Source organism: Ochotona princeps, chromosome 25 (genome assembly GCF_030435755.1).
Source record: "Ochotona princeps isolate mOchPri1 chromosome 25, mOchPri1.hap1, whole genome shotgun sequence".
NCBI classification, from domain to species: domain Eukaryota; kingdom Metazoa; phylum Chordata; class Mammalia; order Lagomorpha; family Ochotonidae; genus Ochotona; species Ochotona princeps.
The window spans coordinates 27160984-27175427 of NC_080856.1; the positions used below are offsets into that span (position 1 = coordinate 27160984).

At 41.7% G+C, this 14444-nt stretch overlaps 1 protein-coding gene across 1 annotated transcript in view; it reads right to left on the reverse strand.

Annotated features, from left to right (window-relative positions):
- Positions 1-14444, reverse strand: part of CNTNAP2 (contactin associated protein 2) — a 1058280-nt gene that overhangs the window by 797754 nt on the left and 246082 nt on the right. The window contains exon 7 of the mRNA XM_058654907.1: positions 11732-11903. Within this exon, the coding sequence (XP_058510890.1) occupies positions 11732-11903 (172 nt within the window). The remainder of the gene's footprint in view (positions 1-11731; positions 11904-14444) is intronic.

Sequence of the window (14444 nt, forward strand, 5' to 3'; positions counted from 1 at the left end):
AGAAAACAAAAGTCCAAATGAGTAAATGTTCATTAAAAAGAAAAAGCATGGAATTAAAAAAAAAAAAAGAACTAGCTTGAAATTAGGCACTTCTACCAAAAAAAAAAAAATATGGTGACGACTTAATTACTAACTCAGGAATAGAATCCAGTCTTCTCAACGTTTCTGAAGGGGTAATTTTGTAGGCTATCTTTACGTTGAGACATTTACTTGTCCCTGCTCTCCATGCTATCCAAAATGTTTCCTGGTTTTGTTTCTCAATATGCTTATGAGGAAGGTAGCCAGAAAAGAACCAAGGTGATTCTTATTCTAATGAGTTTTCTTCACTAAGTGTTATACTCCCGTTAAACCACAGATGCTGATTGCAAAAATAGTAACAGTATGAATGTGTTTTGTCCTCTAAACTCCAGGGGGCATCATTGGAATGCAGCTTAAACTGTCCTGCAGTAAATTTATCACTTCCCTTTGTGTTTTGATTAAAAAAAAAAAAAACAAAAAATAGTATTCTTGGTTTTAAATGCGGAAGACGGGGAAAGTATAAATATTTTCGGTTCCAACAAAAATATAAGGACTCAGACACCTTGTGACTTAAACATTTTTTTTTTTTCCAAACAGAAACAGATGAAAATGCCTGTTTGATCAGAGCATCTCTTGGCCACAGATTTGCAGCCACACATATGAACTGAACCCAGGATGGCAGAGGGGATGGGGGAACAATTACGTCAGGAAAACGAAGCTTTTCTATCCATACTGTGCTGCCTGTGGCTTATCTCCCAGTTGCCAGGATTGTGTCACACGGCTGCTCCTGCCTGTGATAAAGTGACAACACGTCTCTGACAGCTGAGCTGTGAAGGGTGGTCTGTGGATCAACACAGCATTGCTGCTTGTTCAACAGACTTCAGTAATACTCACCAACAGATAAACAGTGCTGAGCCCAACATGATTACCACCTGCTTCGGTTCAGCTATTTTAGCACCAGCTTCTTCTGACCCATATGTCCTACATGTGACTACAGAAATAGCCAACTACTCCATGTGGACTCAAATTTTTACAACCGCTTTTCATTGCAACAGATCTCCTAGTTTAAACATTCTGACCAGTGCCTATCAACACTGTCCCATGACTGAGTCTGGCCCCTGACCCCATCCTTCCTGGACACTCCCCACCTCTTTGAATGGTTCTTCTGGTGGATCTCCTGAGGGCGAGGAAGTAATTGAACCTGACCTTGGCTAAAGTGATGTCTCTGGGGGTTTTGGCACTCAGAAAAGGAAAGGGAAAATATTTGCAAAAGGAATTTGGATCAGGCACCACTATTGCTCGTCATGAGAAGTCCACAATGAAGATGAGAATGCAAGAAGAAATGAAGAGGTTATTGGCAAGGCAGGGAATGTGCCAGCAATGAGAACCGAGAGCGGGATGTCACTGAATGTTACAGGATGCTGACTTGCGGGGAGAGGGGAGGCTTGGCGTGGCGGGGTCCAGGAGGGTGCAGGCTGCCTCACTCCCACCCGTTCCACCCTCCCCACCAGTGCCTAGCTTCCAATTGTTCGTCTGGGGGAAAAAAAACAAAGCTGTATGTTTCTACTGTTGGAAAAGGCTTTCTGGCCACTGGCCACTGGCCACTTTCTCCTCTTCTGATTCTCTGGGTGTTTGCAAATTGTAGTTCAAACACTGAACCTCCACAGTAGTTAAACACAAAGATTGTACCAGGCAGATCATGTAAATCATGTAGACAAAGGCCGTGAGCATGCATAGATCTAACCATCTTCTTGGCACGTCTGTGTCTATGTCAATGGCATTCCAATTCCTGTCTAACACCAAATTCATGATTTTTTTTTCTTCAACCCCCTTGACAAATACTGGATTTCTCTAATTCTTCTTTCGCTCTGATATTCCACATTTACTGTACCCAGAAACATTCTTCACTGTCCTCTCAATGCATTCGGAACTGGCTGTGTTTCACCGCCTCTTGTGGTCCAAGCTACCATCATCTCTCCCCTGGACACTGATAGAATCGAAGCTCCCTGCTACTGCCTTTCATCCTCCCACTGGCAGGGTCAGCCTTTTCCAGGGTTCGCTTGATCATGTCAGTGTTCTATTCAGAACCCTGCAATGGCTCCCTTGTTCCCTCGGAATAAACCTTAAATCTTCATAATAACCCCAAATTTCAAAGATCTTCAGAACAACAACAAAAACCCTGCCCTTGTTCCTCCCTCTCTTCCTGTCCCTCCTGTCCCTCTAGGTCCCAACAGGCAGCCTATTGAACAGGACCGTTCTTTCTGCCTAAAATTTGCTTTCCCCAAACTAGAAACTCTTACCTGTTTTAGGTCTTGCACTAATCAACTTTTCAATGATGATCAGCCTGACTAGGTGATTTAAATCCATTTCTTGGGTCTCCTGGTATGCAAACCTTCATGCTTTTACTTGTTTTTAAAGATTTATTTATCTATTATTGAAAAGGAAGATTGATAGAGAAGTAGAGGCAGAGAGAATGATCTTCCATCTGCTGGCTCATGCCTCAAGTACCCACAATGGCTGGAGCTGGGCCATTCCGAAGCCAGGAGCCAGGAGCCTCTTCCAGGTCTCCCACATGGGTGCAGAATCCCAAAGCTTTGAGCCATCCTCCACTTCTTTCCCAGGCCACAAGCAGGGGGTTGGATGGGAACTGGAGAAGGCAGGATATGAAGGGGCACCTGTACGGGATCCCTGCACATGCAAGGCAAGGATTTAGCCACTAGGCTATCGCGCCAGGCCCTGCTTCTACTTTAATACATAACATATATTCCTTTGAACTTAGTGCACTATTTACAGATTTGTTATATTTGTATTTTGTCATCATGCCTTTCTCCTTCCTGCAGAAAATAAGCTTCAAATGTAAAAGAATCTTTGTTCATTTTGTTCAGTGATTTATCCCAAGTGCCCCAAATTGCACCTGACATCCGAAATGCCTTAGGAGGTAGAGAATGCATATTGCGTGGAATGCCTTGTTTTCAATGCTGTGTTCAGGAAACAAACAAGTAAACAAAATAAAGTATGTGAACATACCTTAAAAAAGTACATTTCAAAGAACAGGGTATTCCAGAGCGACACAGAAAAAAAATCTGTTAGATATCTTTTCCTTGAGCTGGTTCCTACGTTTTATACTCCTCAGGTCATTGCAACTGGTCCTATTATTTCCAAATACTTTTTACAAACTAGGGCTGTAGTAGTTCTTACTTATTTATTTAACTTGATAAACTACTCTATAGTCTTACTCTTCTTTTCCTCTCAAAAAAAAAAAAAAAAAAAAAACCTCTCAAATCAATCAAGTTGGAATTTGAAAGAAGAAAAATAACAAAGAAACAGTGTAGGCATCCCTGGGGGGAAAAATGAGAAATTTGAAAATAAAGGGGTAGATTTGGGGCAGTTGTAAAGTTTCAGTTAACAAAGAAAGAAAATCGAATGAGGGCTGGACGAGGCAGGAATCGTTAAAGTGTTATGTGCTAGGAATGAATTGTTGAAGGTCCCTCCAGACCTTGTCATCTGAATAAATCTAAAACCAGGACTACTCTAACCTGGATAGATGCAGGTTCGTGTTACCTTGTGAAATTCTTCAAAGGATGTGAATAAAGTAAATACAGCACTTCATCAAACATATCCATACGTAGAACATACATACACACATGTATACACACATACATGTACGTCTGCATGTGTATTTAGAACACTGCACACATTAAGATTTAAATCAGGAATACTTTCAGCCAAGCAAAGAAGCTGCTCTCACACACACTGCTGGTGCATGGAGGAAGTTGTTGCTCTCAAACAAAGTGAGGCCGGCATGAGTTAGAGCAGTGATGATCCCTGGGGACGCCCGCGTCACCTCCCAGAGTGCTTGTTGTCAAGTTCTAGCTTGGCGTTTGATGCAGCTTTCTGTGTGCCATGGGAGTCAAAAGACACTTGTGGACTTGAGTCCTCGTACTCACGTGGGAGATCTGGGCTAACTTCTGGCTAGGTACACAGATGGGCTCAACCTCAGCAATTGCAGCGAATCTCTGTCCCTCAAACAAATCAATCAACCAAATTGCACAACCACAACATGGGATCCAAGTGGGCTGGGAAATTTATGCAGATGCAGCTAAAGTTGTTACCTCCTGATAGCACATTTTCTCTGGTGTCATCTGAAAGAATAAGGAGTACTGATTGACCTGCCAGCTACCAGCATCTCCTGTCCAATATGGACATTAGGACCAAGGCACTTTGTTAAAAAAAAATTATTAGCATATTTTCCTGTTTTGCGTATTTTTTCTCTGCATCTCTTCCCCAAAGACGTCATCTTTGTGTCTCTTCCTTAAAATAAATCACATTCATTCTTTGAGAACATATTTAACATCTTGGGGAAACATTAAACTTTCAATATATTACCTTTACTTATTTAATAGCACACAATTTAAATATAATTTCCAAGTAACGCAATGTTTTAGTAAAACAGCTAGATAGAATCTAAGCTGAATAAGCTGACCTGAATATTAGCAGAAATCTTATCAATAACACTACTGACATGAGAAAAGCAATAACTAGGTTTTACAATATTCAAATGTGTCTTACAACTGTTACCAAGAAAAAAATTCTCTATGTAGAAAAGAACTATTCAAAGATGTATAAGCATTCAAAAGATGGAGCAACACCCCATGCTCCTGGATAGGCAAAATTAATATCAACAAAATGTCTATACTACCAAAAGCAATATATACACTCAATGCAATCCCAATCAAATTATTGAAAACATTCTTCATTGAACTGGAAAAAATGATACAAAGGTTCATCTGGAAACACAAAAAAACCACGAATAGCCAGAACCATTCTGAAGAATAGGAACTTAACAGGGGGAATCAGAGTCCCGGACCTCTGGACATACTATAGAGCAGTGGTTATCAAAACAGCCTGGTACTGGCACAAAGATAGAGAGGAAGATCCATGGAACAGAATAGAAACACCAGAGGGGAACCCACATAGATACAGCCAATTAATCTTTGACAAAAAGACAGACGACAATCCAAGCAAATGGGAAGGTCTCTTCAATAAATGCTGTTGGGACAACTGGTTGATAGCCTGTAGAAGCAAGAAGATAGACCCATACCTCTCACCATACACTAAGATCAAATCTAAATGGATAAAAGACTTAAACCTACACCCAGAAACTTTCAAACTTTTGGAAGAAAATGTTGGAAATACTCTGCAAGATTTAGGTGTAGGTCCTGACTTCCTAAAAGGGACACCAAAAGCACTAGCAATCAAGGCCAAAATAAACAAATGGGACCTCATCAAACTAAGAAGCTTCTGCACAGCAAGGGAAACAATCAACAAAGTAAAAAAGCAACCCACAGAATGGGAGAAGATCTTTGCACACTACGTAGGTGATAGGGGGCTAATCTCCAGAATATACAAAGATCTCCATAACAACCAAAACACCAAAACAAACTACTCAAGAAATGGGCACGGGAAATGGGCAGAGGTTTCACAAAGGAACAAACCCAAATGGCAAACAAGCATGAAAAAAATGCTCAAATTCTTTGGCAATAAGGGAAATCCAAATGAAGACAACAATGAGGTACCACCTAACGCCAGCAAGGACGGCACACATACAAAAAAACACCAACAACACTTGCTGGCGAGGATGTGGGGAAAAGAGAACCCTACTCCACTGCTGGTGGGACTGCAAGCTTGTACAGCCTCTATGGAAATCAGTATGGAGAATACTCAAACAACTGAAACTCAGCATACCATATGCTCCAGCAACAGCACTCCTAGGAATATATCCAAAACATCTGCTACATGAGAAACCAACATGCACCCCTATGTTTATAGCAGCACAATCAATAATTGCAAAAACTTGGAAGCAACCGAAATGCTCATCAACAGAAAGCTGGATAAGAAAGCTATGGTTCATCTACTCCATGGAATACTAGTCAGCTATCAAAAAAAAAAAAAATGAAATGCAGTTTTTTGTGGCCAAATGGGCCCAACTGGAATCCATTATGCTAAGAGAAATGAACCAATCCCAAAAGGTTAAATACCAATGTTTGCCTTAATTTGAGATGAAAAGATGTCAATCTGGAAAATACTACCTGTATGTTGTAATATTATTGCAATCTCTAACAGTCTGTATCTCATGCAATAAGATAATGCGATGTAATCTATAAATCAACGTTTAATGTCAGACTGCTTATGATCTACATCAAAGAACTGTAAAACCCAAAACACTCTTAATACCCTATGTTATTCCGTAATGGGGAGCGAATGCAGAGAAATCTTCCATCTCCCTAAAAAGTGTGAGGAAGATGTGAAATATAGCCTATCAGGATCAAATCTGGTAACCCATAGAGAACAGACTCGAGTCAGCACTAGGCAATAGTAAAGCTACAATGGCAAAAGGGGGAATCGGGAGCAATCCTGACAGCCTCTTAACAGGAGGTCATGTGCATGGAGCGGAGGTGGGGGGTGGGGGGGGAGGGTACTCCAGGAGGAGGCTCGTATCCCAACCCTGAAGACTCCCAGATCCTCACCACGGACTATCAACACAAGCAACAAGGACTACATCCCAACTGCCAAGGAGACCACCGGGAATTGGAGTGCCTTCGGAGGCCGAGAACTCTGAGGTCACCCAACCCCCATCTGGAGCTTCCACAGGGGATGGAAGAAATCCAAACTCTGCCATGCAGGAACCAGCGTCATCGGAACAACAACCAGGAGCCCTGAGCGGTCTGCAGAAACAGAAGAATAATAAACTTGCTTCGGGACTAGGGAGGGGAGCTTTCTCTGGTCCTTGCCTGGTTCCAGCTCTGGGTCCCCACCCTCTCTCAAAATGACCATCAGGATTGCTCCAGAAACCCCTCAAAACAAACATACATACATACATACAAACAAACAAAAAACCCCTAGGATAGACAGACAACAACAAGGAAAGCCTGGAATCAGACAGGAAATGGTCAGCGTGGATTTACTCATACCTCACTAGGTGGGACACAAAGATTAGTTACTCCTCACGGGGATATTGGGGATTTCTCTGCACACCCCTCCTAAAAATGTTTTGCACCCAAAATGTTGACACGTCTTGTTAGATCTATAAGCCAGTTCAGACCACCCCAAAAAACAACAAAGTTCAGCAAAATCATGCTTCAACACTATAAACAGTTAAATACTAAAATAAAATGGACACAAGACAGCTGAATAGTAATGTATAGCCATTTTAAGGTGTATAGAACCCAGTGGAATATAAACCAAAGTTGAAATGTCTATGAAGAAGTCACAGGATGTGGTTGAGAACCTGCATTTTCTTATAAACATATTGGTTAATCAATACCATGTCAATTAATGCCATAATGTTATAAATGGTTGGAAATATTATGTTGGGGTTTTTAATTGATCCGGATGATACTCTGCCGGCCCTACCTTCAGACCAGAGATGGTCTCACCAAGAAACCATTGAACTTACCAGGACAATAAGTTGCTGGACTTTATGCTTGATAAAAACCTCCAATAAGAGAATCTCAACTGAATTTGAACTATGGTAATGCAACAAGGTGGAGCAGTCTGCCGTGGGGTGAGGGTATGGGGAGGGGTGGGGGAAATCATAGCCCCTATAAAAATGTGTCACATAATGCAATGTAATTAATAAAACTAAAAAAAAAGATGTATAAGCATCAATCTCAGAAAAACCTATGAAATTCATTTCTCAGCTCTTTCATTATTGCCAACACTTGCTTTAGGCATACATTATAGCTACTATATTATTAATAGTTTACAAATTTTCATTCAAGTTATTCATTATTCTTTTTAACCTATTCAGGATGTGAGGATCAATATTTGCATTATGAACTAACAGTAAAATAGTATGCTAGCCGTGTTAAGACTTTTAGGGACTAGTACATTGACTCAACTGGCTAATCTTCCACCTCCAAGTGTAAGCATGCTGCATGGGCACTGGTTCATGCTCTGGTTGCTCTGTTTATTATCCAGCTCCCTGTCTGAGCCTGGGGTGCAGCAAAGAATGGCCCAAAACTGCACAGGAGAGCTGGAAGAAGCTCCCGGCTCTTGGTTTCAGATTGGTTTAGCTCTGGCTATTGCAGCCATTTGAGAAGTAAACTAGTGAATGGAAGATCTTTCTCTCTCCATCTCTCCTCCTCTCTGTAAATCTGTTTCCAATTAAAATAAAAATTTTTAAAAAGACTTTGAAAATGCTATATTCTGTAACCAGCATAAATCATAATTTCCAAATCACAGGAGCATTTTATTACAAGAAGTGATACACTTCATAATGAATTATTTTCCATATTTCTATGATTGATTACATATCTTTAAATATTTTCCTAACATTTAAATATTTGTTACAAAACTAAGATCTGTTTTTCTGCAAGCAAAGTTAGTGATTCTGTATTAAGAATAGCGACCATTGTGATAAAATTTCATTTTCCCAAAATATATTAATTATATTGAATGTCAGAATAAAATAACACTGACACATATTAAAGATATTTTAAATTATGGTAATATATGCAATACTTTCATAACATTGCTTATGCGTTATATTTTGCTGTTTTGTGAGAATTCAAATTCAACTGGAGTTTTCATGAAAAGCCCCTTCCAGGTTTTCAGATATGAATGTGAGATGTGCTATTTTGACATGTGTATCTTGGAATTTGATTCCTCCAGATGTTCTGCAACAATAATTTCCCATTTCTTCACCAGATGATTGTAGTATTTCCTTTCTCTCCGAAGAGGTCTTTGGGGGGACAGTTCGCTAAGCCCAAGTACTGACTGACATGGGGAGAGGAGAGCCGCTCTGATTATTGCCACCACTTGCTTTAGGTATAAATTATAGTTAATACATTATTAGTGGTCAAAACCACGGAGTGTATTCCTTTAAGAGAACTCACTATTCTGTTTAAGTGATTCAGGTCATATACTCTGCTGGCTGATGGGTACAGAAAGCCAAACGTCTGGCAGACCCTCACAATTCCTCTATACTTAGCTGTCACCTGCAAAATTACATTTATAATACTCGCACTCTCAGAGGGAGGCCAATGCATGAATGGGACAGAATAGATTATTCTGTCATCTATATGAATATATTTATGTTTCTGTATATTTATTTAGATGTGCATGTATATATATAGATACGTGTGCATATTTGTATATACATATGTATTCTTGTCCTCAAATAAACGTCATCACTGACAACATCGTGAAAGGGATAAAAGTCTATACGTTTGCCAGCTTTTTGTTCCCTGTGACTACCTAAGACAAGTTACTTATGAAGTTTATTTTGATTTGTGGTTTTGGCTGTTCGCAGTCCCAGGTTGGACAAGTGCCAGTGGTTTGGGCACGTGTCAAGGCTGCAGGAGGATAAGGGTGGAGCACCCATGGAAGAATGAACACACAGTGAGGTAGGAAGCAGATCAAGAAGCAACTAGGCCCAACTCAACTGGCAACACCAACTCTGATGGGAACCACCTCCAAGGGCTGACTCGGATGATCCTAGGACTCCCCACTAGGCCCACCTCCCCCACATCATAATTGGATTGTTTCCATCTGAATCTGTGACACTAAGAATGAAATATTTATGTATATTTGGGAATTACAGCACTTTAAGCTAGCACTTTCAGCCCCTTCCTCTCAAAAACTCAAGTATTTCTCTCATATGTTCTTTCTCCCATACAACTATTCCCTTTTCAGTATTTCCAAGTCATAACGTATCCATGAGGTTTTGTGCAGTCAAAAGCAAAGGACATGTTTCCAGCTGACAATGGGGGGACAGGCAGAGTGTACATTTTTTTGCATTCTAAAACAAAGAATTTGGAAACACAGGACTAAAGCAAGACCATAATTGAGCAAACACTGTATCTCAAAATTCCATGTCATAAATGTTGGGCACATGGTGACATGGATTTTGCATGTCATGGCTAGTGTGTTACTTGTCACAATTCAAATCCTGTCTCTGCAGCTCCACTAGGCATTGCCCATGTGAGGGTTCTGCAAGAGCTGCAACCCAGATTTCTTTTTACTATTATCTTAGTGGGAGTTCTCTGCTGTAACTCCAGCCTGCTTCCAGGCTCTGCCTAGACCTCCAGGTTAGATTACGGATCCTTGGAAACACGGGTAGAGGCCCTAGGACTGCACGGCTCTCTTGGTCTCTCTCCACCTGGCTGTTCTTGATGGCAGCCTCCAGGTTATGTGATTTATCTAGTTGCACACTGCTGGTTGATTTACCTCTGCAGCATCTCTACCTCCATCTTCATTCACAAGGTTTCATTAAATTGCACTTCATCAGGGACATTGTATAGGAGCTCCATCCCTTTGGGAAATCTACCTGGTTTCCCATAATCTCTTTTGCAGTCTTGGTGAAAGCCACTATAGGCTCATAATTCATGCATTCTGCATGCCAACAGGCAGGTGTGCTATCAGCACAAACCAGCCTTGGGGCTACCTGGACCATGGCAATATCCCCAAGGTGCTTTGCCAGCTTAGTGCAAAGAAAGGAATCCTGGGGTATTCCTGGGTGAGCTCTTGAAGGATTCCCTAGGGATTCATCAAATAATTTTGGTATTCCTGGATGCTGGACATCGTATGAGAAGGATAGCCTCAACAATTTCTGAATGCCTCATGTTCCCCACTATTGTCTCATCTGCTAATTCAGTGCCCTTTGTACTTGTGCTAAAAAAGTGGTTTCTTTACTTCATTTCCCTGTGTCACACAATTTTTATATTGCTTCCACAAAATACACTAACACTTCTGTTTTTAAGCCCCGCCTTTCACAAAGTCTCTGGACAGGAACACGATACAGCAGTTCTTGACCTCTGTGTAACAAGTGCATAGCTTCTCACCTAACGCCCATCAGAATCTGCGTCTTGGCGTTAAACTTCATTACACATCCTTATTCCTCCTTTTTCTTTCAGTATTCTGGTTTTCTCAGCCCTGACTAGATTTCCCCGGAGTGCCTTCTCCTTACTGCAGCCTAGATTTTCTGTAGCCTGCTGCTCTGAATTCTCAAAAACAACAACAAAAAAAATCTACCACTAACCAATTCACAAGACCCATCCACATTCTTTTATATATATAAAAGAATATATACGTATGTATACACACATTATTTATTTATTTCTCCATTCCTCAGTACCAATTTTCTGTTGTGCATTTCCATCACTATAAGGAAGTGCCCAAAGCAAACTACTTATGAAAGAAGGAGGTTTATTTCAGCTTGCAGTTTTGCAGATGCACCAGGCACGATCGAGTCAGTGCCATTGTGTTGGCCACCCCATGAGGCTAGAAAATGGCAATGGTGGTGAATGTGCACAGGAATGATCTTACACAAGCCTGAATCAGAAAGCAACTAACCTGAGGCAGTCATTCTAACCAGTCCTCTTACGCTAATGCATCACTTTCATAGGACCGCTCACCATTCCCACCTCCGTGAGACCATAATGATATTCAGTTTCCACCTTCACATAATACTATTTAATACAGATAGTATATATAGTACTATTCATTTATAACTTCAAGTGTTAAACTGCTGTAAGTGGTTGAGAGCCATACTGTATTCAAATCACCACCTAGGCAAAGAAAACGGCCATCCTAATCAGCACATATTTTGTTTCACTTTGTTCTTTTTCTTTGAAATATTTCACTTATTCCACAGCAGAGAGGTGAATTTAGAAAGTGCATGCCTTGACATAGGATGAAAAGATTGTTTTACCTGTCTATGATGGCGCACATGTCAATGCTGATATTAGCAAAACTTCCCGGCTTTCTCTGTGCTATTTCGGATAAATTGACCAGCTGATCATCCACCTGGATGAGCTGCATGCATCCTTGGAATGAAGGCTGAAGAACAGTGTGACTGGCGTTACTCATCTGGTTCGGAAAACCTGTGAGACAGAAGAAATGAGTATTTTCCATCCTGTCACATGCCACAGTGATAACAGAGACACATCATATGGCCACAGTGTTCTCATTCAATACTCCATTTCTTCCATATTTGCTGATGCCATATTCAATGTCAGAGAGAGAAGCCTTTTGTGGACTTGAGACTATTTCAAGGGAAAATGATAGGGTTGAGCCGTGATTGGGCTGTCTGGTTAGAATCTATGTCTACTGTATCCTGCCATTCTAATCTTCCCTTTTTGATGTCTTTTTCACTTGGTCATTATTTCCCTGTTACCATGGTGCTGAAGACTCCCTACAACATACCATCATCGGAGTCTGGGCTTCGAGATCAGGACAGTAGACATCATTTCTTTCTCAGCCCTCCAACATTCTTACCTTTACACCTTAAACCTTTGAAGTCATACATGCCTGTTATTCACATGTCAAAAAGTTAGACACTTACCATAATCAAAGTGAACAAATGTCAATGTTTGACTTAATGAAAAAAAAGAATACAAATAGTTTCTCAAGAGATAAAGTTCAATGATGATTTGAAGAAATAAGTTTAGGGATAAAAGTTAAACCACGTTGCCTTTACAAAAAAAAAAGAAAGAAAGAAAGAAAAACTAGCGCCAGTGTGGGAGCCTAACAGCTAAAGTTCTCACATTATATGCGCCAGGATCCCATATGGGCACCGGTTCTAATCCCTGCAGTCCCACTTCCCATCCAGCTCCCTGCTTGTGGCCTGGAAAGGCAGTCAAGGATGGCCTGGGGACTTGGGAACCTGCACCAATGTAGCAGACCTGGAAGAGGTTCCCAGCTCCTGGCTTCAGCTCAGCTCCGGCTGTTGCAGCCATTTGGGGAATGAATCAATGGAGGGAGGATCTTGCTTTCTGTCTCTCCTCCTCTTTGTATATCTGACTATCCACTAGTGTTGCGGCCAGCTGAGCGGGTAGCGTGGGCACGGCGAAGGTCCGGGAGTCAACCACCCACACACGAAGACCAGGGATGGTGGTAGAAGTCTCTCCTCCAAGCCTCTCTTTAGTACCCCTATATATACTCTTTCCCCCCCAGCCCATTAGGGCGCTGCTAAGGCGCCAATGAGTCTGATTAGACCAGGTGCTATAGCCGCAGGCCCAATTCCTGAGTGCTCCACTTAATGAGTGTTAATCAACTCATTAGCCCACTACTGGTCCCCCCTTTTGTTTGAAAGCAGACTCGAATGCGCCTGTCTTAGGTTGTAAACTCTCAGGTTATCAGCCTTACCCGTCATCGGGAACCTCCGTAGCATGACGGAGCCCCTGTCTTAGGTTGGTCAGTGCCCCATTCATCTTCCCGTCACTGGCTGCCATTTAACGCGTTGCCTGCTGCAGCTGCACAAACCATACTTGGGGAAGCTGGCAACCCTGTTCCAAGGCTAGGAGTGATTTCAGCTTGGAGCAATGAGCAAACAGCAGTTCCCGGGCTTGGGAAACATTTTGCAATTGCATAGGTGATACACACAAAAAGGCATATGATGGGTACCAGAGGCCTAGACCAAATCTCACATCTGCTATTTCTTTGCCAACAAATAAACGTGCAGTTACAGCGTAAGCATGCCCACCCGTTCATGTTCATAGATAAAGTTCAGTTGTTCTACAATTCAGGCAGTCAGTTCTGCAAGCTTGTTCACTGTCATCACGGTAGCTGGTGGTGGCGGCTGCTGATGTACTGGCTACGATGGTCACCGTTATGCCAAAGTCTCTTAAGCTTATCAGGCCAACAGAGGCCTCTCTGTCAGTCCCAACAGGCACAGGCAGGATTCAGGGCAGCTGCAGGATAACAGCAGAATCGCAATTGCCATTCCAGCATGCTGTCAGGGTGCACTGGAACTTGGTGTCATTCACTTCAGAGGCGTTTTTTGTCCCGTCGATCTTCCGATTCAAATGCCATCATCTTGGCCAGTACCCAAGCTTTCACAAGACTCAGCAGCAGGAGCTTGCCATATTAGCCTCTCAGGAATCCACCTCGGACCATTTTCGTTTTCTGGGAAAACACAAACTGATCCTCGCCCCCAAATGAGGACGGGATCTGGGCCTAGCCACTTATCAGTCAAGGGATCCTTCCACATAACAACACTTCTGCTTCTGAGATGGATTCCAATGACGATCTGCAGCCGACCGTCCTTCAGCATCCAATGTTAGGAAATTTAAGATAAATAATACAAGGTTCAAATGATCTCGGGGAGTGCTACATTCCCCCTTTTTTGTTTTAATAAGGTAATCCTTAATAGTACGGTTGGCACGTTCCACAATACCTTGTCCTTGAGGATTATAAGGAATACCTGTAATTAGTTGTATATGGTGGGAGGCAGCAAAATTACAAAATTTACTGCTGGTATAGCAAGGGCCATTATCACTTTTGATAACTTTAGGAGTTCCCAAGATGGAAAAACATGCATAGCAATGGGCTAGAGTATGTCTGACTTGTTCTCCTGTCTGAGAAGTGGCTAAAATAAATCCAGAACAAGTATCGATATACCTTTTCCCAGGAATGTAGCCATA